General features: G+C 36.9%; 1 protein-coding gene across 4 annotated transcripts in view; it reads left to right on the top strand.

The window, feature by feature from the left end:
- The window catches only part of LAMA2 (laminin subunit alpha 2), a 380279-nt gene that overhangs the window by 291305 nt on the left and 61138 nt on the right, over positions 1-27836 (top strand). For all 4 annotated transcript variants that reach the window (XM_080586775.1, XM_080586773.1, XM_080586776.1 and 1 more), the window contains exons 35-41: positions 210-321; positions 3963-4125; positions 8317-8527; positions 10084-10200; positions 11327-11490; positions 18887-19025; positions 25333-25435. In XM_080586775.1, the coding sequence (XP_080442901.1) occupies positions 210-321; positions 3963-4125; positions 8317-8527; positions 10084-10200; positions 11327-11490; positions 18887-19025; positions 25333-25435 (1009 nt within the window). The remainder of the gene's footprint in view (positions 1-209; positions 322-3962; positions 4126-8316; positions 8528-10083; positions 10201-11326; positions 11491-18886; positions 19026-25332; positions 25436-27836) is intronic.

Below are 27836 nucleotides of genomic sequence, written 5' to 3'. Positions count from 1 at the left end.
TTCCTTTAGAAGGAAAAGGTAATAAAATTTAATTGTGTATTTTAACAGAACGTGTCATTTCTCATGCATCTGATCAATAATTCATTGATTGTCTTTTGCCTGAGGAAAGTTTTGAGCATAAATTCAGCCAGTGCATAGAGCTCTATATATTGCATAGGGCAGCCTTTTCCTGTTTATTAATTATACTTTTCCTGAATTTGGTTCACTAGGCTACCAAGGTAACAGCAGATGGTGAGCAAACGAGGCAGGATGCTGAGAGGACTAATGACAGAGCAAAATCTCTTGGACAGTTCGTGAAAGGCATTCTCCAAGCTGCTGAAGGTACTGGAAAAAGAAAAACGTGCCAATTGTTTCTCAGGAAAACTGAATGATGGTGGGGAAGAGGGCCTGAAACACAGTGAGGAAGAGAGTTTGTCCACTGAGAAATGTCACGTGATTGAAATGGTGCATTAAGAAACAACAGTTTCTTACAAACATAGGCAAGTAGAATATTGAGTATGTTCCTTCAAGATTTTGTCCGTTATTTGGGGAAAAAATATCAGAATAAAGTGAATAACAGGGCTTAACTTTTGTTTATTTTCAAAGTTAAAAACAAAGGTAAAAAGCTTGATGTGATTTTAGCACTTGGTACAGTAAGACTTCATCTTAATTCCTCAAAATGACTTCAAAGACACATTACTATCTGCCATTAATGAACATCTGCTGCCTGGAAATTGTAAGTTACTCCTATCCCCACCTAAGTAGTGGCATAGAGCCAACTCTCTTCCACAAGGTGATTCTCTGCACTTACAAAAAACAGTAAAGACTTATGAGCAAAAGTATTGTAGATGGCTTTCAGAAGTAGAACCTAATACTGGATGACCTATTAAATTAGATAATGGTGGAAAAATATGAAAATGATTGGCAATCAGTCTTTTTTTTTTTTTTTTTTTTGAAAAATACTGATCTGTTCTTTCTCCAAAACTCCCAATACAGTACTAACTTCAGTAGAGATATGCTTCTAAATATCCATTTGGTTGAAAGGGGAAGCTTCCAATTCTAAGTACTATAAAATACATTTTATATTGCCTCTCATGTAACACATCCCAGTACATGCCCTGTGATTGAATCAACCAGCAGTTTAAGGTATTCCTATAATGTACAACTTTGACATGAAAGAAATGTCAGAAAAGTGACATGAAAAGGTAAGCAACTTTTCAACAAGGTTTTTAAAAAAAATACCAGGTTCTTCATATTTCAGTACAGAGCTGAATTTGAGAAGTCGATGATGAATTCAGGATGACAAGGGCTAAACTTGTTTTTTTGCTGCACAGAGTTTTTGTCCAGTGTTTATAACCCATACAAAAGTTTCCTGAAGCAGGTTTAGCAATAGGAAGTATAGAATTAGAAGATGTTGAGGGGTGAAACAAATGTATGCACTTAGAAGCAGACAAAGACTTTAAAATCAATGTGTTTGCCTAGTGGCCAAGTCAATATTTTAAGGATAGATTAAATACAGGATTTGATATAGGATTTGAGCATAAGGACTGAAAGATACCTCCTGTGTTGCTGCATCCACTCCCTGGCTATCATAAACTTTCTAATATGCATCTTCAAGTAGTTCCCACATATTCACCCTCTGAACAGAAGACAGTTTCAGAACTCTTTTGATAACTACAAACCTTCTAAAAACCTTCTGTCTAAAAATACTCATGTTTAGTTTATCATCATGTGTTCTTCTGCCTTATTCTTTGGTGCAAATAGTTTTTTCTCTTCCTAGTGCTTCTCCTCCTTCCTCCACCCGCAACTATATTCATCGACAGGAATTGTATTCTCCTAGTCTATTTTTTTATCCTTGTTTTCAAAGAGTCTTAAGTCTTTTCTCATACAGCAGTTCTCCCACATTTCCTGCTCACCTTCACAGAATATCTCAGTTCAAAATTAGGTTCATCTTTCCTTAGCACGGGTAACCAGCATTGAAATGAGGTTCCTACAGTGTTTTTCACTTTAATGGCAGTGAGACCTGCCTATTTCAACTAACACTCCAGGATAGTGTTTCCTTTTTTATGACAGCTGGGTGCCATTAGAGACTCATAACAGTGTTTTTCTCATTCATACCTTCTATCCAGCTGGCAGAGCCTTAGTTTACAGCTGAAATTTCTGTTGTTATTTATTTACTTTTTTACTTTCTTCCTTCTTTTTTTTTTTGGTTGGTCGGGGGGGGGGGGGAGAGGATCATTACTGAAAATATTCAACTGGATTTGCTATTAAACCATCTATTCTGACATGTGCTACCTTTTGGTGGAGGGAGAAGCAAAGTCAACATTAATTTATTCCACGTCCTCTTTCCAATTGCTTCCAGAACAAGTTCTCAGGCATTTGTGGAGTTGCCCTTTCTTCAAAACAGGCACTACACTTGCTGGCCTTGGTCGAGCATACCATTACTGAATTTGCAATGTCACGCACCAGATCTTTCATGTTTCTAGAATGGCAGTTCTCAGGCCATTCCAGCCTGAGTTGTTTTAAATGTTCTTCCTCTGGTAGTGATAATTTCTGTATCTTTACTGCCATCCTCAGTATTCTTCCTGTTCAAGATCATCATTCTTCAAAAACTGAGGATAAACTTTTGCTTTATTTTGGAGCCATTTCTAGATTATTTTAAAATTATTTTAAAACTTGGTTATGAGATGAGGAGGATGGAGGGGAAGGATAAAGCTCTGTATAATTTTTCCTGAAACTAATAAAAGCTGAAATAACATGTCAATTTTCTCTTTTGAGATAAATATTCAGGGAAGCTAAATTACTATTTATCTATTCCAGATTTTAAAAAGTGAATATATGTCTATTCCTGGTCAGAGGTAACTCAGTAATGATATGTATCATAATGCATTACAAGCAAGCCATGATCCTTTTAACTGAGCTATAGTCTTGTTTCAGTCCTTACTACCCCATACATAACCACTCTTAAAGATTCAAGTCCCAGTTCTCACCAGCAAACTGAAAACATTTAATTAAAGTTTTCTTCTTCATCGTTTTCTCTAAACCTACACAATGTGTGGATGAAATAGTCATTTATTTGTTTTTCGGAAGACAGTTTATGATTTCTTCAATTAAGGACTTAAGATATTCAGAAGTACACATGCAACCAGGAACTGTTATTTCAGAGAAATTAGTTACTGGGAAGCCCATTGCCTATGGAAAGGCAGCAGTACTTTCTAAAATTGCAAATGTAACTGATTATCATAAATCACTACTTGCTTCTGAAAGTCTATATTCTAATATCTTATAATTTGCTATGGTAGAAAGATTTTAGTTGGTCCTTGAATATGATACCATGTGTACAGTTTTATCAGTTACGAATAATTTAGGTATTCCAAACACATACGTTACATTGTATCCTCATGTATTCCAGCCCTCAGACTCTTTTTGTTCATTTCTGTGAATCTGCTTCTAAACACGAGCTCTCTATCTGTGAGTGTCTTTCATTTCTCTTCTCTCCCTCTCTTTACCAAATTTCCCAATCATTTATTCTTCCTGGGATTGCTAAATCTGAATGCTACAAATGAAATATTTTGAAGTACTTCAAAAGTAATTTTAAATCTAATTTTCATTGCTTGTACTGCTTTCTCTTTATTTCTGTGAGCAATATCCCTATTATTTTCTGCTGTTTCAAAGGTTCAGTGCAAATTCTTTTTTTTCAGGGGAAGGAAAGGGGGAGCAATATATTTTATACTGGATATAAAGACTTCTTCACTGTAATCATTGTGCTTAAGAGTGAGCTACAGTAAAGGTTTTGATGAGACATACAACATTTTTTCATTTGTTACTGATCATAGGATTAACCATCCTTTCTATTTCACAGCAGGAATAACCAGTGCAAATTGCATTTGACTTGCTGATAGAGTTGACATGCAGATACTTAAAGGTTCTCTATTCTTTCTGCTTCCTAACCCACTACATATATATTTTTTGCCCCCCTGCAGCTGTAAGTGAAGATGCTATAAGACTGAATGAGACACTCAGAACCCCAGACAAGACCTTGGAGAAGAGTCTCCCAGAACTGCAGAGTGAGGCCGAAAGAATGGTCACAGAACTGAGAAGTAGAAACCTACATTTGCAAGAAAGAATAGCTCAAGATGAGTTAAAGTGAGTAGAGAGAGTCTTCAGCCTCCTGGTGATAATATCTGACTCTTACAATTGTCATCCATTCCAACCAGGTTTTCAAGCTTGGTCTTACAGATACGTGAAGAAAAACAGTCTAATATTTCACATCCATTAGTTTAGCATTAGCATTTTTGGAAATGCTTACATGCATGGAAACCAGTCCCTAGGAAATTACTTTTCTGCTCCACAGGTACCAGTAATGTTTCTAATCAAATTCTAAGCAATTTTTCTCAGTTTGTATTTAGCTTCTACTTCAGACCTGGTAAAGGATTTTAGTACCAAGACACTTGTCTGGAAGCTTGTTATTTTTTCTGGAAAAAAATAATAATAATTGTTCTAATAAAAATATAGTCTGTTTGCAAAGTTTGTCCAGTACCACAGACATTCAAAAGGATGTATTGTACCATACACAGAATAGTATAGAGTGGGATATTCCAGCTTCCTGACAAGGTTCAGAAGCCCAGCATTTGGTTATTCAGGTATCTTTAAATATAAAAAATATATATGTTTATATAATTATTGCCAGCTCTTTATAAAGCACTCTGCAAAATGCTGAAAACTTATCTAATCTAGAAAAATACTTGGCTTGAAGTTAAAATTCTGGTAGTCTGTTCTGCATCAGTTAGACCAGGCATATTCGTAGAGCTAGGCATTGCTTAGCAGGCCATCCAAATGAATGTGGTCCACTGAAGTTGTGAAGAGTGTCTCAGAAAACCGGGATAAAAATGTCCAGGACTGAAAACGTTAATTATCAGGTACATATATGTTGTAGGGGAGTCATAAATAGAATATAGTTTTAGTTAAGTATTCCAATCTGTATAAAATCAGATTTTCACTGCCAATCTTACACTTTGTAAAATGGATCTTTTTCTGAAAATCCTACCAGTACAGTATTTCTGCCACACTTCTGATAGTTCCACTTTCTGTTCTCTTGAGAAAGGATAAACTAAAAATGTGTTCTTCACCAATGTTTTATCGCTTTTACTTCTGCTTCCACTGAGCCTCTTATATTCCTTCTCTACAGAAATAAATTAGGAAAAAGTAGGGCTGAGAAAAATTTAGCCAAAACTTTGAAAGTGATGCCTGCAATTTTAAGGCAGGATGGGGGGGAACCCTTTCAAGTAAGGCAGTTTTAGTCCTAGAATGCTACAACCAACATGAAACTGTCAGGCTAGCTTAGAATCAGTCCAATAGCTAGAGAAGGAAATGCAGTGAGGTTTTTTGAGAGAGAGACATTCTCTCCCTCTAACCATTCTTCCTGAAGTACACAAAGTGAGTATTTTCATTTCCTGATAAAGGAATACATTTTATACTAAGAAATACATGAATACACTTACTGACTTAAAGTTGCATGGCAGTATCATAGGGATAGGATTACCTCTTTATAGGCAGTTGTTGAGATCCAAGGAATTTTGATAGTGAACTTTCAGGGCAAGTAGGAAAGATCACTGGATAATGTTTTCTGAAACTCTTTTAAAAAGTACTGCCTCATAAAGAAAAATGACTTAATACTGCTTAAATGATGTAGTAAGATAGGATGTGTTCTTTAAGGAAAAAAATTATAAAGAAATGTAATCATTCTTAAAAACGTTTGTGCAGGTGTGTACACGCATGCCTGTGTGTCGACATTCACATGTACTGTTTGCAGACTCAACTAATTATTTTTTTTATTTATTTATTTCTACAAGTCTCTTGATTACTTTGAAGTAGTTAATCATCTTTACTCTTTGTTGAGATGTAATTTGGCAGTGATTATATTCTGCTAATTTTCAGGATTTGGTCCACGTTAAATAAGGAAACGAAGTAAAGGGTTCTTGCTTTCAGAGATGACAAAACTCCTCTTCTGTCTCCAGCTTTTTCCCTCATTTGTTTTCTTTCAAGCTTTCCAAATCAAGTCTGTAAGCTGATTGCCTTATGAATAAGTAATTAGTAAATCCATATTAGTAAATAATTTCTCTGTAAAGAGAGCATGTTAAAAATACACCAGTTTCTGTCCTAACCCCCTTATTTTTCGTATTTCTGAAATAAATATTTCAATAGCTTATAATATTCCTACACATCTTCTCAGACAAAACTGAGTTGCTATGGAGGGATTCTACAATTGTATTTAATGTGCTATATAGTGGTTTTTTTGGTGTGTGTGATTTCATCTTCCCTGAATTTGTCTGATGGCTTTTGAGCTACTGTAAACTTCTATTATCCACAGTTTCCTGTAACAATGAGTTGCATAACTCAACCACATACTGCTTTTAAGAGCTGCCTCCTGTATTTTGACCTTTTTTCCAGATATTTTCAATTTTGTGTCTGGTGAGCCATTGGACAGTTGACTGCATTATCCATGCTACTCATGATTTTATAGTCCTCTATCATAGGCCATTTCTTCTCTGGATAGAACAATTCTAACACATTTAGTCTCTCTTATATATACTTTTTTTTTTTTGGTTTCTAATATTTCTTGTGTTCCCTTGTACTGATTATTTAAAGGATCCAGACTGTACAGCATTCTAGATGTTAGGCCGGACTTGTGATTATTTCTTCTAACACTTCAAAGTTTGGTTCTTTTTCTAGGAAGGTATCAAGTGAAAGTAGCATAGATAGAATGTAAAAAAGAGTATTTCAGGAAATTGGTACAGTCCCATCAAACAGAAATTCTAGTACACAAAACAAGGAAATGCATGGAGCAGATTCGTTGCTTTGAACTTAGAAAGAGCAGAGGGAAAAATGCACATCAGGTCAATATGGAAGTGTTAATTTATCTAACTCAAAACAACTCATTGGTTAATGGTTAGATAAACAGCTTGGTCTGTGCTATGAGGCAAGGTCATAAAAAGAAAATCCATCTGTCTCGTATTGTTTCTCCAGTACTGCAGTCATAAGGGTGTCAAAATTTGTTAGGTGTTTAATATAGTAGCTACTGATAGAAAGAATAATGGAGAAGGTATAGAAAAAAAACTGAATTCCTTTCTACATCTCGCCTGTGACAGGGTGTCAATATTGGGATTTAATTTTTGATTAAATGTTTTCTTCTTAGATGTTTCAAATTCACAGTGTGATTAATTTTTTTCATCAAATCCAAAGGCAGGGCAGATGGAGAAAAAAAAAATCCATCTCATAAAATCGCAGACCTAAGGTAATAATTTGGCTTTCCTTGGCTCCAGTTAAGGTCCTTCATCTAAATTAGATCCAGTGGCAGGATATCTTTTCCACCTTTTATTTTTTTCTGTTTGTGGTGGTGTTTGTGTGTGTGTGTATGTATTTATTTGTGTGTTTATTTATAGGATGTTGCTTATCTTATTCTGTAATAAATAGAAGTGTGATAGATTTCTTATATAGGTATTAGCTATCCTACAAATTCCTATATACTTAGGATTTAAGTATATTTAAGTGCCTTTAAAAAAAGCCACAAAAAAGTACCTTTTTTTTTTTTTTTTTGCTCTCTGTCATATCATTGCATTAGCAGTGGTGTTGCATTATGCAAAATTGATTCAATGACATGATATCATGAAGCAGAGAAGTGTCACGGCATGGAGACTCCAGTACTCCTGTCCTTTAAAACTGGGTGCAGCAACTCTCTGGTGATTAAGAAATCTTGTTTCCCTTGCCAAAAACAAGCACTTGTGAACTTTCTATTTCTATGCTGCCAAAGTCTACTAAAAATATCCGAGAATTTATTTTAGGTAAGCAAAATATTTTGGCTACGGAAAGTCATAAATCCAAGGATCCTGGGCGTTGTTCATGTCATAGGAAAGTATTTATGGTTTTTGACCACAGAGCAGTTTGTCTGCTCCAAGACAGCTTGAAATCAGGCATATCTATCTTCTCTCCCCTCTGTTCAAGGTGCTACAACACTTTGTGTCACATGCTGTATTAATGTGTATGAAAAATCTTTTTGACAAGTTGAAATGTTTCAGAAAAACTTGCTTTACTATCAAATGTCAAGAATGTCAGCTTACCAAAAAAAAAAAAAAAAAAAAAAAACTAAGTGGAATTTTAAAAGCTCTTTAAGAAAAGACCTAAGTGTAATCATTGTTCTATTTTATTAAGCATTTGTTCTCTTGAAAGTTACTTTGCTATTTAATTTAAAGTCCATTTCATTTGCATTATATTAAGAATATTCTCATGGGTGTAGAGAATATGATCTCAATTACCTTCATGGGTGGTGATATACTGCAGGAATGCAGAAGATCTTTTGAATAAAGTGAAGAAATTATTTGGAGAACCCAGTGAGAAAAACGAAGATCTCAAAAATGAAGTCCAGGACAAGCTAGCAAACTACCACACCAAAGTTGATGATGCACGAGATCTGCTAAGAGAAGCTATGAGTAAAATTAGAGAGGCTAATCATTTATCTGCAGTCAACCAAAAAAACATGACCATGGTAGAGGTGAGTGCTGACAAGTTGTATCCTTGATTAACTTAAAAAGTTTGAAACTTTGCACGAACACTTTGTAACTATTAAATCTTGAAACAAAAAATAAAAGCAAAAGAAAAATATTATTCAAATAGAACTAAATCTGAGATAATTAAAAGCAAATGTTTTCCTCAGAATGAGAACATGCATTGGCTTTTAAAAGGAGAATTACTTCACAGCTTTCTTTACCAAAGTACTACTGACTGCTTTTAAACATTAAGTGGAGGGTGCCATTGGATTCATTATTCTGGGGGAGGTTAAATTCATCCCGGTATAAGTAGTTATGCAAAATTCAAATCCTGTGCTCAAGATTTAAATAAAGTTCAGTTAAAATCTTTGTCATGTATTTGCTCCTGGAAAGCTTGCACTTTGATCTCTCTCTCCAACCCCTGGGAAGAAGACCGAAGGGGATATGTGGATATTACAGAGTAATAAATCAAACTCTATCCTCTGTAGTTAGTAGTTGTTATTAATGATCTCCCTCATAGCAGAGGGGTCTGCTTTTGATTTAATTTAAAGTGCATAGACTCGAAGAGCACATTATACTGTACATTAACAAGCATTTAACCAAGATATAAAGAGTAGAGACAACTTAATGAAGATAAATGTTTCTACCCTGTTTATATCTTGATGAGTTTTCACCTCATGTACGATGATGAGGTTAGAGTTCCAAGACCTCAGTCTTAGCAGAGATTTGTGGGCTTGACTGAATTAAGGGAATACAGTGCTGTAAGGAAGTTAGGTGATCTCTGTTCTCTGCATTTCCTTCCCAAAGGTGGATGGAGAAATTTTTTAAATATTTTTTCCATCACAGTATGAAAGTGCCTGAAGGCATCCTCTCCAGTGGTCTTGCCCACTTGAGCAGGTTTTGATTTTGAGCAGGTTTTTTGCTTTATTTTAACCCCTGTTTTGACCAAGAGGCCATCACAGCACCATGACTAGAATGCCATGGTCTCCTATCAGACTAATCTGTAATGCTAAATGAATCTCGTACAGGAAATCACCGGTTACTTATTTGATATCCATTCTTTTTACACAATACGCAGTATTTTTACCAGATGGAAAATCAAGAATCCTTAGGTTGTTCTGAACCATTGTCTTTTCTTTTACATTCATTAATTAGTGAAATGCCAGTGGATGTGGATTTCAAAGCTGCAGAATATTTTAATAAGTTTTGCCTTCATGGCCAGCGTAGGTAATTGTCAAAATGAGAAACTTGCCCATCTGGGTAAGGATTAGGATTTCTAACTTCTTTCTGATTCATTTTGCCATAATACTACAGTCAATTGCCTCTGAAAACCTACCATGTGAGAGGAGAGATACAAAGCTGGGGACAGGAGGAGAAAGAAAGATATCTTATTTTAAATATGTTCTATTGCTGTAACTGTCTTTCCTCAGAACGTTCTGAGAAGTCTGACCTTTGTGGCATGGTGAAAAAATGCAGTCTGTATTGGGATGTCAGTATTTGAACTGGCATCACCTTTCTATTAAACAACTCATATTTTTATTTTTGTGAACACATCCTGTAGAAAAAGAAGCAAGCTGTAGAAGATGGCAGGCAAGATGTTGAAAAGAGTCTGCAGGAAGGGAATGACGTCCTTAATGAAGCCAACAACCTTACAAATGAAATCAGCTTAGCTGTAGAGGTGAGTGTTTTATCATCCTTATATGAGAATTAGTACAATAAAGCATCATTATGGAAACAAAATAGCTAATTAAAGTAACACCTGATTTTTCTTTTTATTAATCAATGTTAGAATATTTGAATTGGAAGAAATAATTTTCTTATTGCTGTATGACAGAAAAGCTAAGCTAGTATATAAAAATGATTAAGTTTGAGATTTAAATGATTCATTGGATTGCACAAAGAGTTAGCTCATCATTTGTCATGGACTCTACCTCCTTTTATATATGGTATTGTGATTTTGGTACTGACTTTGTCATTAGAATTGCAGATGCAGCAAACCTGTTCATAGTCTCATGGTGACTCTGTGATCTAGATGTAGATTTATCTGCACAAAAACTGTGTGTGCATATCAGAAGGAAATTTCAGAAATAATTTGTTGCCTGTGGCAACAATTTTAAGTCTAGGTAGATCAGGGAGATGAGAGGATTGCGTTCTCATTTTACATAAAATTTTTGAAAATTCTGCCTTAAGAGTTTTATCAATGGAGTTTGCCACTAAGGCTGAAAAAAAAAAAGGAAAAAAAAAAAGAAATATGATTGGTTCTGGAAATATTTCTATCTTGCACTGCAAATTGATACAATGAATGGAAAAAAAGCCATGTGGAGAAATGCAAAGGGAAACATTCTGAGACAACTTATTGGGACAGGAATGGAAGGTCTCCCAGAAGTATAGTTCTTACTCAGGTATTTTAATATTCAAAAGTATATATGGGTCACTCAAAGGGTCATGAAACTTGAACTTCTGTCCTTGGTTAGTTATTACTGGGGGTATGACCACAAATTGTTATAACTATGTACGCATCTACATTTAGGAAACAAATCCAAATTAGAGTTATTAAGTATTTAAACTGTGCAGTTTCTTAATTGTGAAATAACAACTCAGGAGAGGCAAGTGGCTGCGGTATATTGTTTTATCTCCCTCTGCTCTCCAGTCCAACCATTCTTGTATTCTTTCCATATTAGTTCCCTGAAGTGTTAATGCATGGGTAAGTTATGAGATAATATCTCACAAGGAAAATATGTAAAGGGTTACAGAGTGCTTGCATTAAGATGCTTAAAGGTCTTTCTTATGTCATTTTATGTCAGTATGTAGAAGGTGTTGCAGATAAGATACAATCAATGTCCGATCAGCTGAAGGATAAAATAGATGACTTATCACAAGAAATTCATGACAAAATGCTTCCAGAAAAGGTGTTGCAAGCTGAGAACCATGCAGCCCAGCTGAATGAATCATCTGCAGTACTGGATGGGTAAGACAGCCATTCATTGGTAATGATAAAAACACGAAGCAGGTTTGTAAAGCTACTTGACAGAAACTGAAGGGCATTCTTTTCAGACTTTGACGTCTGTCATTGAGGATATACAAATATACAATGTTCTATATGAGTATGCAAGTATACAGTTCAGTGAGAAAAGCCGAATTTATGTCTGATAAAGTCTGGGGTTTAGATATGTCAAAATGAGACAGTAGCTTGCGATAAATCCCCCAAAACCAACAGGTAGGGGAAGATTTTCCTTTGTTTGACATTATCATCTGTTTGGTCAAGCTCAGAGTGGAAGGGACAGTGTAATGCCAGCTGTGGTAGTTTTACACTGATGGCTAGCTAAGCTCTGCTACACCACTCTCTCACCTCCCCTCCTCAAAGGAACAACAGGAGAAAAAGCGATGAAAACAGACTCAAGGGTTGAGATAAGGACAGGGAAATCACTCACCAATTACCATCACAGGCAAAACTCAGTGTAGGGAGATTAATGTAATCTGTTGATAACGGATGTAGATCAATGAGAAGAAAAAGCAAAATAAAAACACCATTCACCTATCCGCCCTTTTCTACCTCCTCCCCACTGAGTGGTGCAGGGAAATGGGGAATGGGAGTTGCAGTCTGTCCATAATGTTTTGTCTCTGCAACTCCTTCACAGTCAGTTTCTTCCCCTGCTCCTGCATGGGGTCACTCCCACAGAATGTAGTCCTTCCTGAACTGATATTATGGGGCTTCCCACAGTCTGGTTCCTCAAGAACTGCTCGTCCCCTATGAGTGGCAGCTCCCGCCAGATCACCTGCTCCTGCGTGGGCTTCTCCACTGGCTGCAGCGTAGAGAACTGCTCTACCGTGGGATCCATGGGCTGCAGGGGGACAGCCTGCTCCACCAGGGGCCTCTCCACAGGCTGAAGGGGAACTGCTGCTGCGTGCCTGGAGCACCTCCTGCCCTCCTGTTGCACTAACCTTGGAGTCTGCAGGGCTGTTTCTCCTACATTTTCTCACTCCTCTCTCCCAGCTGCTGTTGTGCAGCAGTTTTTTTTTTTGCCTTCCTTAAATCTGTTCTCCCAGAGGCCCAACCAGCGTCACTCCCTGGCTCGGCTCTGGCCAGCAGTGGGTCCCTTTTGGAGCCATCTGGAGCTGGCCCTGACCTGACATGGGGCAGCTGCTGGGCTCTGCTCACAGAGGCCACCCCTGCAGCACCTCCACTACCAGAACCTTGCCATGCAAGCCTAGTACACTACCATCTATTGTTCTATGTAGATGTCATTCCTACAAGTGTTTTTGAAAGCACAAAACACACAGTAGCAGAGATGCATGTTGGTTTTGGTTATCATTACATAGGTTAAATTGCCAGCCTTTAAAACTGTACAGTTGCAGGAACTAGCATGAAGGAAGGAACTGACCCCCACCAACACACGATGTATTACTGGAAAATTTGGGTGCATTGTTATTTAGAGTGTGGTAGTTGATCTGTTACTATTTGAAAAGTGTCATATGAACTGATGTGGTAGGCAAAGTACTAGAGAAAGACAGATCCCTATGGGTGCAACTGTGTGAATACTAAAAGACAGAACAAAACACACCATTTTTTTTTTGAAAAGTATAAATTGCCGAAGAAGAGTAGTCTCCTTGGTGGTACCCTATTGCACAAATTTATCCTTCTTAGTCAAAGAATTAAATGTTCAGAAATGGATGAATTTGAGCAAATAATGGTCAATTGAACAGAAGGTTCTTCAGATGCATTATGTCATTCAGATTCTATCCTGAGCCATAATCATGCATCAGGCAATACCTGGTTCTGCTCTACAGAGGACCATGTGAAAATGACATTAAGGTTGACATAGTCATTACATAGCTCCAATATGATACTGGGCTACTAAAATCTCCATATGATATTTGCACAAGAGAAGTTTGGGCTTTGAGAGTCATGTTCAGTTTCTTTCCTTCTTGGCTAAGTCTGTGTATTCATTTAAAACAAAAAAAAAAAAAGGAAAAAATGTGTCTGTGTTTCTCTTGTAAGCTGTTTCATATATCTTACGATGCTTATATATTGTAGTGCCCTCAGATATACCCTCGATTTACACAGCTTGACTTACCATATGTTTATTGCTAGTGTTGATGTGAAAAAAAAATGAATTGAACTTTCTCTTACAGGGCCCATTATGTGTTTTCATAAATATTGGTTAAAAACAAGCAGTATGTTTTTAGTTTTAAGGTGATCATTTTGGTAGGAGACACTTGTCATGGTGCTAATTTGTGTACTGTCAGAAATCCTCCATGCTGACAGACTGTAATCCATCTAGTAGTTTCACAACACTGCCCCAAAATGAATAGGTGTCATAGGCAAAAATATTTAAACCTAAGTTCAGAAACTTTGGTTTCCATTCACAACTTTCACATTTCTTCATATGAGTTGGAACTGCAGTGCCCTTTGTTTATATGACCACAGCCCTCCCCATAGAAGAATGACACTTTATAACGTGTCATGAATATTATTTCCTGGAAGGACCCCTGGAAAAGGTTGTTTTGATTTGGGAGGGGGAGGGGATTTTGTTGTTGTTGTTTTTCTGCATTTAAAAAAGCAAGTAATAAACAGAAAGTGTAATTTGCAACACTAACACAAATAGATCATGGATAATCTGCATCCTGGACCTGTCCTCAGTATAGTTTCAGAGTTTTATTTTCTCAGAAGCACTGCATGAATGAAAAGCTGAGGGTTTTGTGTTTTGTTATTGTTGTTGTTTTAAGGTTGACAGTTTGGTCTGTTGTTGTTGCTTACACCTTTTAAAGATACCTGAGACTTTAATATCCCAAAGACTTGTGAGCAGATGCTTAACGCATTTTTTCTTGCCAGCATCTGTAATTTTGAGGAAAAGGCACGGAATTATCTCTGATAAAGTGTCTGATACTTGCAGAATTATTGGCTTCACATATAGTGTAGTCACAGTACTCTAGATACTCAGCCTAATTTATGTTTTGAGGAGTACATAAAATAATGATATTTGTAGTTTCCTGAGTAAAAAGGATTTAAAGGGTACTGTTTCTAGAAGAAAGCAGCTTTTGTAAATGGAATATGGACTGACTGATCATGACACATACCAGTTTTGTTGTGCACCTCTGGGTTTAAAGACTAGTGTCACATCTAACTACAGCACATCTAAATCCAAATATGAAATACAATCCAAACCTATCCAAATACATAGATAGTTGGCATGGAGGAACTAAGGAAAGAAGTAGATAAAATGTAAAAATAAGAGTACTTCGCCTCTTTAATGAAATGTTGACAAGACAAATTTTGAGGTAGGGGTTTTTAACTGTTTTAAATAGACTTTTTAGGGGTGTGTATATGTGCTTCTGTCTTAACATAAGCCTTAGGTAGCTTAGGGTAGTGTTTAAAGCCATGTTTACTGTGGTGTAGCAGTATCATTTATACTTCTATCTGATCCAGACATCACCTTCAGTTCCTCAATATACACAATAAATAATACAGAATCAATAACATTTCAAATTATATTTAAAAGCAAATTATTAAAAATTAAAATTTCTAGTGTGGTCAGATACATAATCTCAAAGGAGAAAGAAATACCAAAGTCCTATGTCATCCTGCATCAGGATAAAGTTGTTTAGTTCATGCACTGACATTAAAGTCACACTTTACAGGAATATGCAGTCTCTCTCTATCTATCTTAGGAATTCAAAAATATATCTATCCTCACAGCTGGCACTTGGGTATCTTTCAGCTAATACTAAATTTGCTGAAAAATACCATTTCATCTTACAAGAGAGATTGAGGGAGAGCTCTTTCTCTCAAATCACCCCCTAAGGCTTCAGATAGCATACTGATTGATGGTGAGGGTGTTCTCTTGAGAGTTAGAACATGGAACAGTTCATGAATTTAACCTAGGGGAAAAAAAAATATATATATATATATATTTATCCTGTATACGGATAGGTATTAGGACAGGCTTTTCTTCCTTATGCCTAATTGCCTGCTGATGAGTAAACGTCACTGGTATGTGGAAAATTCAGTTTAATTCCCTCCTAACCAGAGGGTATATGAACCATGTTTCTAAGCAGTACTTTAGCTACTAGCTAGATATCTATTGTGGGCTGCACGTTTATCTAACAGAGTATCAAAAAAACTTACTCTAACCTAGTGAGCTCCATCTGTAGTTGAGGAAGGAGATAGATTTATTGACAGAGAAAAAGAGACAGATATTTATCTATCTCCTCCTTTCCATCACTAAAAAGTATTTTTTTTTAAATGTTAACAGCAAAAGGAGGACCAGAGAAAACATTACTTGGAAGAGGATGGTCACCACACAAACAGGGACATAGACAAAGCAGAGGCATTTAATGCCTTCTTTGCCTCTGTCTTCAACACCAATGATGGGCTCTGGGACCCCAGGTGTCCTGACTTGGAGGACCATGACTGTGATAACGATAAACTCCCAACCAACCCAGAACATGTGTGGAACTTGCTGCTCCAGCTGGAAGCACATAAGTCTATGGGGCCTGATGGGATTCATCACAGGGTACTCAGAGAGCTGGCTGATATTATTGTGAGACCTCTCTCATTTATTTTTTTTTTCAAAGGTCTTGGGAATCTGGAGAGGTCTCAGTTGACTGGAAGCTGGCAAACATTGTTCCAATTTTCAAGAAGGGCAAGAAAGAACACCCCGATAATTACAGGCCTGTCAGTCTCACTTGAGTGCCTGGTAAAATTATGGACAAAATTATTCTGGGAGTTATTGAAAAACACCTGAGGGACAAAGCGGTCATTAGACATAGCCAACATGGGTTCATGAGGGGAAGGTCCTACTTAACAAACTTAATTTCCTTTTATGACAAGGTCACCCATCTAGTTGACCATGGAAAGCCAGTTGATGTGATTTTTTTGGATTTCAGTAAAGCTTTCAATACTGTTTCTCGCAGTATACTTCTGGACAAAATGTCCAGCATACAGACAGAGAAAAAACATAATACCATGGGTGAACAATTGGCTGACGGGTTGGGCTCAAAAGGTTATGGTAAATGGGATTACGTCCAGTTGGTGGCCAGTCACTAGTAGGGTTCCACAGGGCTCCATTTTAGGGCCAGTTCTCTTTAATGGTTTTATAAATTACTTGGATGTTGGACTAAAAGCTGTTTTGAGGAATTTTGCCGTTGATACAAAACTGGGAGGAGCTGACTCCATGAGGGTAGAGAGGCCTTGAAGAGCGATCTTGACAAATCAGAGAGCTGGGCAATCACCAGCCATATGAAGGTTAGCTAGAGTAAATGTCAGATTCTGCACCCAGGAAGGGGCAACCCTGGCCATACATACAGACTAGGGGTCAAAAGGCTGGAGAGTAGCCCCGCAGAAAGGGATATGAGGATTTTGGCCAATGTCAAGCTAAATCTGAGTCCCCAGTGTTTCTGGGCAGCCAGGAGCGTCAACTGTATCCTGGGGTGCCTCAGGCACAGCGCTGCTGGCCAACTGAAGAAAGTGATTGTTCTGCTCTGTTCAGTGCTGACATGGCCTCACCTTGAGTACTGTGTGCAGTTTTGGACGCCACAGTATATATAAAAACAAACAAGCAAACAAACAAAAACTATTAGAGAGCGTCCAAAGGAGGGCTACAAAGATGTTGTAGGGTATATGGGTGAAGATGTATGAGAAGCAGATGAGGTCCCTTGGTTTGTTCAGCCCAGAGCAGATCAGGCTAAGGGGAGGCCTCATGGCGGCCTGCAGCTCCCTCAGGAGGGGAGTGGAGGGGTGGGCACTGAGCTCTGCTCTCTGGTGACAGGACACAAGGGAACAGCATGGAGCTGTGAAAGGGGAGGTTCAGGTTGGGTATTAGTAAAAGGTTCTTTGATGGAAGAAGATGATGGGCACTGGAACAGGCTCCCCAGGGAAGTGGTCAGGGCACCGAGCCTGCTGGAGTTCAAGAAGAGTTTGGACAAAGCTCTCAGACATAAGGTCTGATTTTGGGGTGGTCCTGTGTGGAGACAGGAGTTAGACTTAATGATCCCTGTGGGTCCCTTCCAACTCAGGATGATTGTATGATTCTATGATTCTATGGTTCTAGACTCTTCCAGGAATGATGCACAGGTAGTTCAGTCATGTGGCAGCCCAAAGGAAATCTGTCTCCCTCTGTTACCTACATATGGAGTCCAAGGAATATACCCTATGTCCCCTTTGTCTTTCGTTTTGCATTTTGTAGAAATCATTAAATACTCATTGAAGCAAGGATTGGAACCCAGCTGTCCCGATTCTCCAGAGAATAGATTAGTTATGAGGTTAGAGAATTAATTTCTGTTTCTTCCATTCTTGTCCAGTTCAAGCAGTGAAGTGGACCCATTTATCCTTTTTCAGGGAAAGTACCATAGGCATTAAGCTATAACGTGTTCTGAGAGAGATGTCTTCAAGTTAATTCTGTATATACAATACTTCTTTGTAGAAAATATTTGAATATGTCACATGCAGAGAGTGCAAGAAAAGCGATTTCTCTAGCCTGGTGTCTAAAAATTCCCCTGAAAGTCAGTTAACTGAGCTCTAATCCCTGCACCAAGAATATTATTTGTTTATAATTATCTTTTAATTTAATTAAAATTATTAGAATGGAGCATTTCATATAAATGGAACACTCCATTCAATATGAAGTATTATTGGTTATGTTTTTCATTTTGGTAAGCAAAATGAAAAATGAACATTTAGGATTGTTTTAGATAGTAAGATTTCTGTGTTTGGAAGCCAGACCAAGAAATGGGTGGTTCACACAGACTGCTCTAAAACATCCCTGTGATGATGTTCCCCATGTTCAGACAGTTCAAACTTCAATGAATAGCCTGACTTATCACATAACCTATAAACCTACATTATGTATATGTTATCTATTATAGTGTATAATCTACTGTATGGTAGATAATAGTAGATAGTAGATAGATTTATGTTTATGTTATATATAAATATTTAGATTTATAGATAGATACAGATTTATATAGATTTACAGATTTATATTTATATTAAAGAGTATATATCTACTATGTATGTATATCTACTATTGTGTGTGTATATCTGTATCTATGTAATATATGTATATAATATCTACTATTAAGCACTGCACTGTCTTATCTCAGTGTCTGATCCATTTTTATTTCACGTAACCTCCTTGTTAGCAAATGTTATTTTTTTATGTCTTTTTGCACAGATGAAATATGAATTCTATTAAACATATGATGCAAGAACTCCTGAATTTTCAAGTGTAGCATTGCTCTCTAAAGCAATGTCTTAAAAATAACCTTAGAAATAAGGGCTGTTGGGTTTGAAGAAGTGGGCTACTATATTCCGTTGAGCTCTGATAGCAGGTTTAATGGTGTGTTTACTTTTCCCATCCCAACAGAATCCTTGCTGAAGCCAAAAACATCTCTTTCAATGCCACACTTGCTTTCAATGCTTATACTAACATCAAGGATAACACAGATGAAGCTGAAAAAGTTGCCAAGGAAGCCAAGGCTCTTGCAAATGAAGCTATGCAAGCGGTAAGAAAAATAAGTAAATTTGGAAGGAGGCTTAGATTTTCTGTGGAGCTGTGCTGTGCTTTATCCTAGATCCATGTCTTCCATCTTATGACTATAGAGAACCCTGCCACCACAGATCCGTGATCAGAACAATATGCCCCTGCCAGAGCTATGTGTACCTTGACTACATCTCCATTTGTCCCTAATTCCTGTTTTTTTTGATCTTCTTTCCATTTTTGTATACAATTCTTCCTCCTTCTGCTTTCTACCATTCAACTTCAGCCTATGGCTCAAGCCAACAGCTGCTGCGGAAAAGCTTTTAGTCATGAGTATAGGTCATTCAATACTCATTAAAGCTAGGTTATATTTTTAAAATGTTTTGCATGCATCTAAAGAACTACGTTCCTTAATTAACTCTTCATCCTCCAGTTCTAAGAAAATGCTCACAGGCACTTCTCTGCACGTGAGATGAACTGTGAGCATTTAGCAGAAATCTAGAAATGGAGAGACATAGAAATGGTGCAGAAAGTTTTATTAATAAAATACATGCAGTTTTTTACATGAACTCTGGCCATTTTCACAGAGAAATCAGTATGAGGTATTACATGCAAATTTTCAGAGGAAACGGAAAGAACTTTTAAAAATAGGATTCTAAGCTAAAGCCAGCTCTGCTGCCTGAGTCATAATGAGGAGCTCGGCTCCATAGACCAGAAAACATTCTGAGCATAGCCAGAATTGTTTTTATACCTAATTTTGAAGGAGTTAATGGCTAGTTTGTGGAAGCTGGTCAGAGAGCAACTGACATGCGCTTCACAGGCACACAAAAAATCACCAAGGAAATTACAGTATTATATAAAATAGGCAGACCCTATGTTTGATACAGAAACATATAGGTGAACAGAAGCAACTTGCAGTTAGAGCACTTGCATGTGCATAAAAGTAGTTCGCAGAGAGCTACTTCGGTCAAATGGATTGCAAGAACAGTAAAAGCAACAACATGCTGGAAAAGTCTGTATTTTGGAGAGGGATAAATTGATTTAGTTGTTGCACAAATGTTTCAATATTTTTAGACAGTTTAGATTGGTAACTTCTGTTTCAAATAACACTAATTACTGTATTTCTCTCTCGATGGAAAAAAAAAGTCACCTCACATATTAGTGTATGCTAGTTCTCCGTCAATAGTTATTTGTTTCTCTAGAACTGCTAATTACTCTGCAGAAGTAAATAAGGAGCTCTGGATTATTATTTTTTCTGCACATTTAGATTTAATACAGATATCTATCCTTTGTTTCTTTCATGATTCACAGTGAGTGAAGCAGGCAGCTGTTGTAAGGATTCAGTAGGGGAAAAAAAAGATACATACAGCAGTCAAGAAACAAAGCAAGCAATTACAGTATGACTACAAAAGAGTATAAATCAGATAGTGAACTGGTAGATTATACCATGGGGTGAAAGTGGATAGACAGGTGATAGAAATGGATAGAGGTGAAGAGATGGACAACATTATGCAAGCGAGTAGCAAGGAGAGACTAACATACTATTCGGGTGGAGTTTTAAGCATCTCCTCTCTATACATTCATTAGGGGAAGCCTGTTTATGTTCTTTGCTGTATATGTGTAACAGGGGTAATAGGGGTCTAGTTGATAGAGAGGAAAATGGAGAGAGCTACTGCCTTATAAACATAATTGGCTAAATATAGAGATAATCAGTGTTTTACCATCATGCTGCTGCAGAGCAAGGTAGACTTTACACAGTTTTTGGTAAATAACCATGTTAGGATTTGGGGCCAAATTGAAAAAATTGTGAAGTTCAGTCATTGTTTAACTATTCTATTTTTATTTATTTATTTATTTATTTAATGGAAAGAGCTAGATATTTGCTCATCCTAGTTGAAAAGCTTAACTGCTAAAATCAGTAAATCAGAAAGAGGCTCCTCTTTCTGCAGGCCCTTATGTAATATATCCTCTTTCTTGTAGCTGAGCTTTAGCAGGACAGGAGTGCCCCCATGCTGTCATGCAGCTCCATGGTTCAAGCACTAGCCTAGAAGGTATCATTTGTGGATTTGAGCCCCCTCAGACTAACCAAGTCCTAGAAACTGTTCCCTCCTTCTCAAGTAGGTACTCTTTGGGCCAATGTACAGAAGACAGAAATCATCTCTTTCCTCTCCTTCTGGAAGATGGAGCCATATTCTTTTCTTTCTGAGAGTACCTGTGGGTGCCAATCTTCTGTAAAGGACTCTGATCTCCAGAAGCTAGCAGATAACAGAGGAGAGGTCTGAAGTTCACGTGCATCACTGAACCTAGCCTTTCCTAGCAAATGATAGTGTTGGGTCTGTGGAGGGAAGGTTTTCCAACAGCAGCAAGCTGGTGCATAAACTAGAAACGGTAGGTACTGGGCTGAGTTTTAGATTCCACCCTGCAAGCGATTGAAGTAAACAATCTATGGGAGCCTCAGTGGTATCTCAGAATTTGGGGTTATTTTTGTTTTTAACAGGAAGATTAGTTTGTTTTTAAATTAAGCTAATGTTGCTAAAAGCAAGAACAAAAAAAAAATGCTTAAAATCCATCGTGATTACAGGAAGCCTGATAAATGACTGGGAAAAAATGTATTAAAAATATGACAGAAAAATTCCTCCTGAGCTTTTTATGATGGATTTGCTCTCCCCTTTAAAAGAAAAATAAATTTATCACAGATGAGAGATCTCTAGCATTCAGGCAGCTTCAATATCCCATTACTTAGCCAAGACAGTAACTGACTGAAGAGTAGAGTCATGTTAACAGACCCAGCTTGTGTCTCACAGATCAGAACTATAGTTTTAAACCACGTCTTGAAAAATTATTTTTCTTCTTAGTCTTTTTTAGACTAGTAACTGGAACCACAGGTGACATGTTAGGTGTTTAGGGTCCTGCTTGCTTCTTTTCTTCTTACTCCCTTTGTAGTGGCACCTGACATAACTATTGGGGTGCCATTACACTCAATTCCTTATATGATAACAGCATAACACTGCCTAGCTACCGTCATGAGGTTGTCCTGAGGTGCAATTCACACATAGCATCTTGGTACTTCAGAATTCTCAGCTTCCCCAAGACTTATTCTTTCTCCAAGACTTGCGAAATTGAGAGTAGCCTTAGCTCTCACAGAGGTGAAGACATCTCAGAATTTAAATGTATGTGAAAAGAAAATCCTTTATTTAAAAAATAAGGCAGAACTGTTTTGACTGATGTGAATTAGGGCAAAAAACAACTTACAAGTGTACAGGTGATTTTAAGTATGTGATCCTCAAAACTGTCCCCGTGGATTTACATATGTGCTTGGAGCTGTACCTCTTCAAGTGACCAAAACTGCTGACATGTCAGCAGGTTTAGGCACCATAATGCCTACTTCATGCTTACATCCATTCATGAAACCTCAGAAAAAAATCCCTCCATACTGCAAAAGCCCCAGCAATTCTTTGTCTGATATGTGTTCAGACCGTGCACAGCATGTGCTGATGGGGGAGTCTTCACAGAATGCTGTGGCTATGGCTAATCTTATTCAAACTTGCAGCCTGTAGCCTTATCCCTGCCAATGTGCGTTCAGTGATTTGCACAGTCATCCCTGGGAGATCTGGAGGGATCTTCTTCATCCCAAAATAGTTCTATAACCCACCAGGCTATGAGCTGAACTGAAATCTTTCTTCTGCTCCTGCAGAAGGCGGGTCATTTGGCAAGAACAGAGTTCAAGATTCACTGAAGTACCAGAAAAAGGAAGACAGAGAGCATATTTCTTCCTGAATTCATTCCTTACCCATAATTATTGCTAATTATCAATTCATAGAGGTTTTCAGTAATTTGATAGGTATTTTTCTTTTGGTGCTAAACCTTGTTTAAATTATTGAATTATTGCTAACCTAAGGAAAGGAAGAAACAGACCATTAAGGGTGATGTATGGTTTCAGTGGCAGCATTTTGTATTATGTTATTATAACAGCACTTATGCCTCTAACCCAAGATTGAGATGGCATTGTTTGAATACATAATGAGATCCCACTCCTGCCACAAGATGCCACAAGCAGTCAAGCTGCACAAAGTTTGTATAGGGCAGGGGGTGTGGAGGGAAGCACAGAGTGAGGAAGTTACTGTCCACAGGATATGTACACTCTGGAACAGATAGAATTAGAACTTAGATTCCTGAGACACTGTGGTTTTCCAATTTGTCTTGAACCACAATCATTTTTTACTTCTTTTTTTTTCATTTTTACAGTAGGTGTACCAATTTAGAAAACAATATAAAAATCCCTTAGCTGTCAGTCTTATTAAATCATAAAAGGATTCATCATGACCCCGGCTTGCCGCAAGCTGGGCATAAACTTCACCTCACACTGCCAGAAAATGTTTGTTTTTTTCATTATTGACTTCATCATAACTCAACATTCCATGAGTCGGAAGAAAAGCTAGAAAAAAAAAAGTATGTTTTGCATTTGATTTTTTTGACTAATCCTCCCTTTCAGAATTATTTGAAAATTAATATAAAATAAAGCTTTTAATCAGTGCAAGTGTATTTGTCTCTGAAGGGCCTTTTTAGTATTAACTTTACGCTGAAATCTGTTTCTGACTAATTGCCAGCCCGGACCTATTTATTGTCCCTGATTTGATGAACTTCTTGTTTTCGCATTGCAAATCTGGCCTTCCAATGTATTTCTATTGAATATAAACTGCTTTAACAGCCAGTCAACCATGCCTAGTAATTTAATAATAATAACAATTTTTTGAAGTCCGTGGTCACATGGACCTGGGTTTTGATGCTAACAGGAAAAAGAATATATAGTAGTATTATCTGATTTGACAGGTGCATCTGCTACAAAATCTGGCCAACCATTCTTGCTTCAGGAGCAATCTTTTGCTTAACTGGAAAGTCTTTTTTGTTGTTTGCTTTTTTCTTTTTCTTTTTCTTTTTCTAGGGTTATATGTGTTTTTCTATTATCAGTGCTACTTATATTAAGTGATACAATATATTTAAAAAAAAAGGTTTTGTTGTTTTGTTGGTCTTTCAAATAAATTTTCTGTTGATATGGGGAAGAATTTATAGTAGAAACAGCTTAATAGTTCAAGTGTGCTTGGTAGTCATACAGGCCATACTTCATAAAATCACTTAGCCCATGATGAAAGCTGAGAATAAATTTAGATCCCATGACTACAAGGAAGTAGTATGGTAGATGTATCCCAGTGACATGGCCACACATGCCATGAGATATACCTTTACAAAAAAACTGTATTCTGAGTTTTGTGAGTATCCAAAGTGTTCTTTAAGATTTTTAAATGGAAAAGAAGTAGACAAGTTCCATACATGGTTCTCAACGCGTCATCAAAAAACAACAAAGATTCAGCAGTATGCACAGTATCACCTCTGGGCTTGCTCATTATATAAATAATGAATAGTAATAATAACTGTGTCATTTAATTGACACACATTTTGAGTATATGTATCTGCCAGGGAAAATGAAAAGTAGCTGTTTCTTAATTACATACTAGTTACGAGGCTATGACCCATGACTAATATAGAACGTTATCTGGCTGTCAAGAGTATTCTCATAGAAATGTACTCAGTATGATGTGTGACCTGAGTTCACTCTTACAAACTGAAGAGTAAGTGGTTCAGAACCTAGAGCATTTTCTACCAACTGAAAATACTAATCTAATTTAGAAAAATCATACTACCTATTGATCAGTCTCTGCACTGGAGAGATGTTTTTTCAAAGCAAAGATCTTTAAACAGTATGATATGTAGAAGAATGGTTATTTAGTAATAAAACTCTTTCAGATTAACTGCAGTTTGCCCTTCTTTTTAAACTCTATTTCCTTTATAGCATCTTTACTATACTGACCTAGCAATTACAGTTCTTGTATTTAACCATGAAGAGAGCTCTGTTCTCTGTTTGAGAATATGGAACATCAGATCCAGTCTGGCTTCTAAAGGTATTGTAGCTGCTCTTAGGGAGAAATACTGTAGCTGGAGGAAGAAACACATATTTTAAGTTGAAAGATCTGTTTGTTCTGGACAAAGTTCTGTTCCTAGAGCAAATCTCTTTCTGTAATGATACAAACATTTTCTCTTCTTATTGTAGTCATCACTGGTATTCCAAAGGAGAACTGGCTTCCTCTAAAAACAAAAGAAAATAAATTAGAGGAAATTATTTTTTAGTCTTTTGAAGACCAGTGTAATGACAATGGGATATGATTCAGAGCACACTGATGTTCATTTGAATTTAGAACGTTCACTTAGATTGTTTTCCTGTATCTTCTATGACTTAAGATTTTCCTGTATCTGTGACACTGCTTGTTTGTCTGCAGACATCTGGTCCTCAAGGATCATTGAAGGATGACGCCAAGAGCTCTCTTCAGAAAAGCTTCAGGGTCCTTAATGATGCCAAGAGGCTAGAAAATGATGTTAGAGGTACGTACACTATGTGGCATTCAGGTCCATTAAATACTAGAAAAACTTTATGAGACTGTTTTACTTCCAGTATGAATAAACCATGTCAGAAGAAAAAAAAATATATAGTTCAGTATCTGTTTTTAAATTGAACAATGTATCAATGAAAAATATTCTATTTTGGGTCCAGGCATAATGCAGGGATGCTTATCCTCTTCTGGGATAGGAAGGCCGGAAAAGCTAGAAGCTTAGTCTTCTCTTGATGATTACAGTAAGGATGAGAGTGAGTGGGAATGAGAGAGGGATGAAAATACAAGTTTTGATTTAGTAAACGCTCTAGCAGAAAATTAGTACAAAATCCAGCACAGCATTACATTTTTATTCCTGTTAATACAGAAGTAGGGTTTACAATAACTGTTAATACAGAATTAGGGTTTACAATACCAATCAGAGATAGCACATCTCTTCAGGATGCTTATGGGGTTGTGACAGAAGAGGGAAGTGTGGGGATGCAGGATGAAGATGTTTGCCAAATAGGGTAATGGGAGGGAATTGCTAAGTATCTTCTTCAAAAACAAAACTAAAACATATCTCTGGAGAAAAGAGATGAGTTTTCACACACGCACACAAAAAATATTTCTTCATTCCTAAGGTTTAAGTATGTGGCTAAATGCAGCTCAAATGATAAAGTTTGTAGATCTCAAACCAAGTACTTCAATTTGGTGTGAAATAAAACATTTTTATTTTTCTGCACTTTCTGCAGAAATTTCTGTTTGGTGAGACATAATAATAGATAATTCAGGTAAGACTGTGTTTATAATGTACCTGAGTATTTTCTCCTCAAAAAAAGAAAGTAGGGCAGTAGTCAGGATGAACACAAGATGCTTCAAGCACACATGAATGCACAGCTGCGGAAATGCAGGATGAGGAGCAATTGTCTGTGTAGCAGCTCCATAGAATGAGACTGAAGACAATCATGGATCACATGCTGGTTCGCAGCGGATGTCAGGTAGATGTCACAGGGGAATGCATGAACAGGTGAATGGCTTTCCAAAACACATGAAACAATTTGTCCACGGAGTGGACAAATTAGCGAAATTATTGTCTGCAGTGCTAGGTGCTGAACTTCATGAAGGTTGAGGTCATTTGCAGATAGTCTTGCAAACATCATGAAGACTAAGTGGAAGTGTAGGGGAGGAGAGAGAAGGAGAAAGATTGAAACAATTTAAAATTGTAGACTGAAAAAGAGACAAATGAGCAGGGACTTAATATTCTTCAGTTATGCCAAGGTTTCTCCAAATAAGATTGTACTAACGTATCTTAAATTGCACTGTTACAGATCACATATTAGGAAAATCTTTCTTGTAATTAAAATGTAGAAGTACTGGAATTGATTGCCTGAGGGAGATTTGACCTTTGAAAATCTTTGAAAACAGCTTAGACAAACATCAGTGAAGAATGACTGTTAGTTAGAAGGAGAAAAATGATCTTTGGGCAGACATTCGGAGCCTATGATTCGATGATCTTTTGAGCTCTTGCACAATCTTGCAAACAAAAGCAGTTTGTATCTTGCATCTTTATCTAGACAGATTGTTTTAGAAGTCTTCTAAGAAAATACTTATTGCTGTGCTAATGAAGCATCTGTTTAAAAGTAATCGTCAATTCTTTCTTCACAGAAGTCGTAGAAAGGAGCTGAAAAATATTTCATATTTCAATATTTCAACTGAACCTGAAGGGAAATAAGCATCATATGCTTTGAAATAGGCCAGCATTCTGAGTTTCACACACCTGCCTTTGTGAAAAATGTTAAACATTGCTGTTTGAGTACCTTGTTTTTACATATACAAGGGAAAGTTACTTAAGTCTTTATGCCACTGGTGTATTAAAGTGTTAGAGGAATATCAATTAACCAAGTCATCCATACATCTGCTTTTGAAGGTCATTCATACAAATACAGATTTTCTTTTTTTATTAATCTAGATAGAATATGTTCAAATTGATAACTTCATGGTTTATTCCAATTTAGTACACTGTAATCCCATCTGTTATGTTTAACATGTCTCTTGTGTTTATACATATATGTATATATTTCGAAAAGCTTGTTTTCAGTCAGTGTAGCTTTTAAAAAATCTTTTCATACTATATATATTGTAGTTTAATCTGATTCAGTTGGCTGAAGTCATTGTGCTATAACAGGGTTAACGTATTAACCACAAGGACAGCTATAACACTTTCTCACTTAAATGGGAAAACAGATCTAGGAGTTGGAAGAAATAAAGAGGACAAGATGAAAACAACTATGATATAATATTTCTTGCTCATCATAGGATTTGAAAATTAATGTTTTGTTTGTTTATTTCATGCATCAGAACTAGAAAAATCACACACAGTAAATATTCCAGGTTGAGATTTAATCTGCCTG

The sequence above is a fragment of the Anser brachyrhynchus genome, assembly GCF_964034855.1.
Source record: "Anser brachyrhynchus genome assembly, chromosome: 3".
NCBI lineage: Eukaryota > Metazoa > Chordata > Aves > Anseriformes > Anatidae > Anser > Anser brachyrhynchus.
Note: the sequence above shows the minus strand (reverse complement) of the source record. Positions and strands in the feature narration are given on the sequence as shown.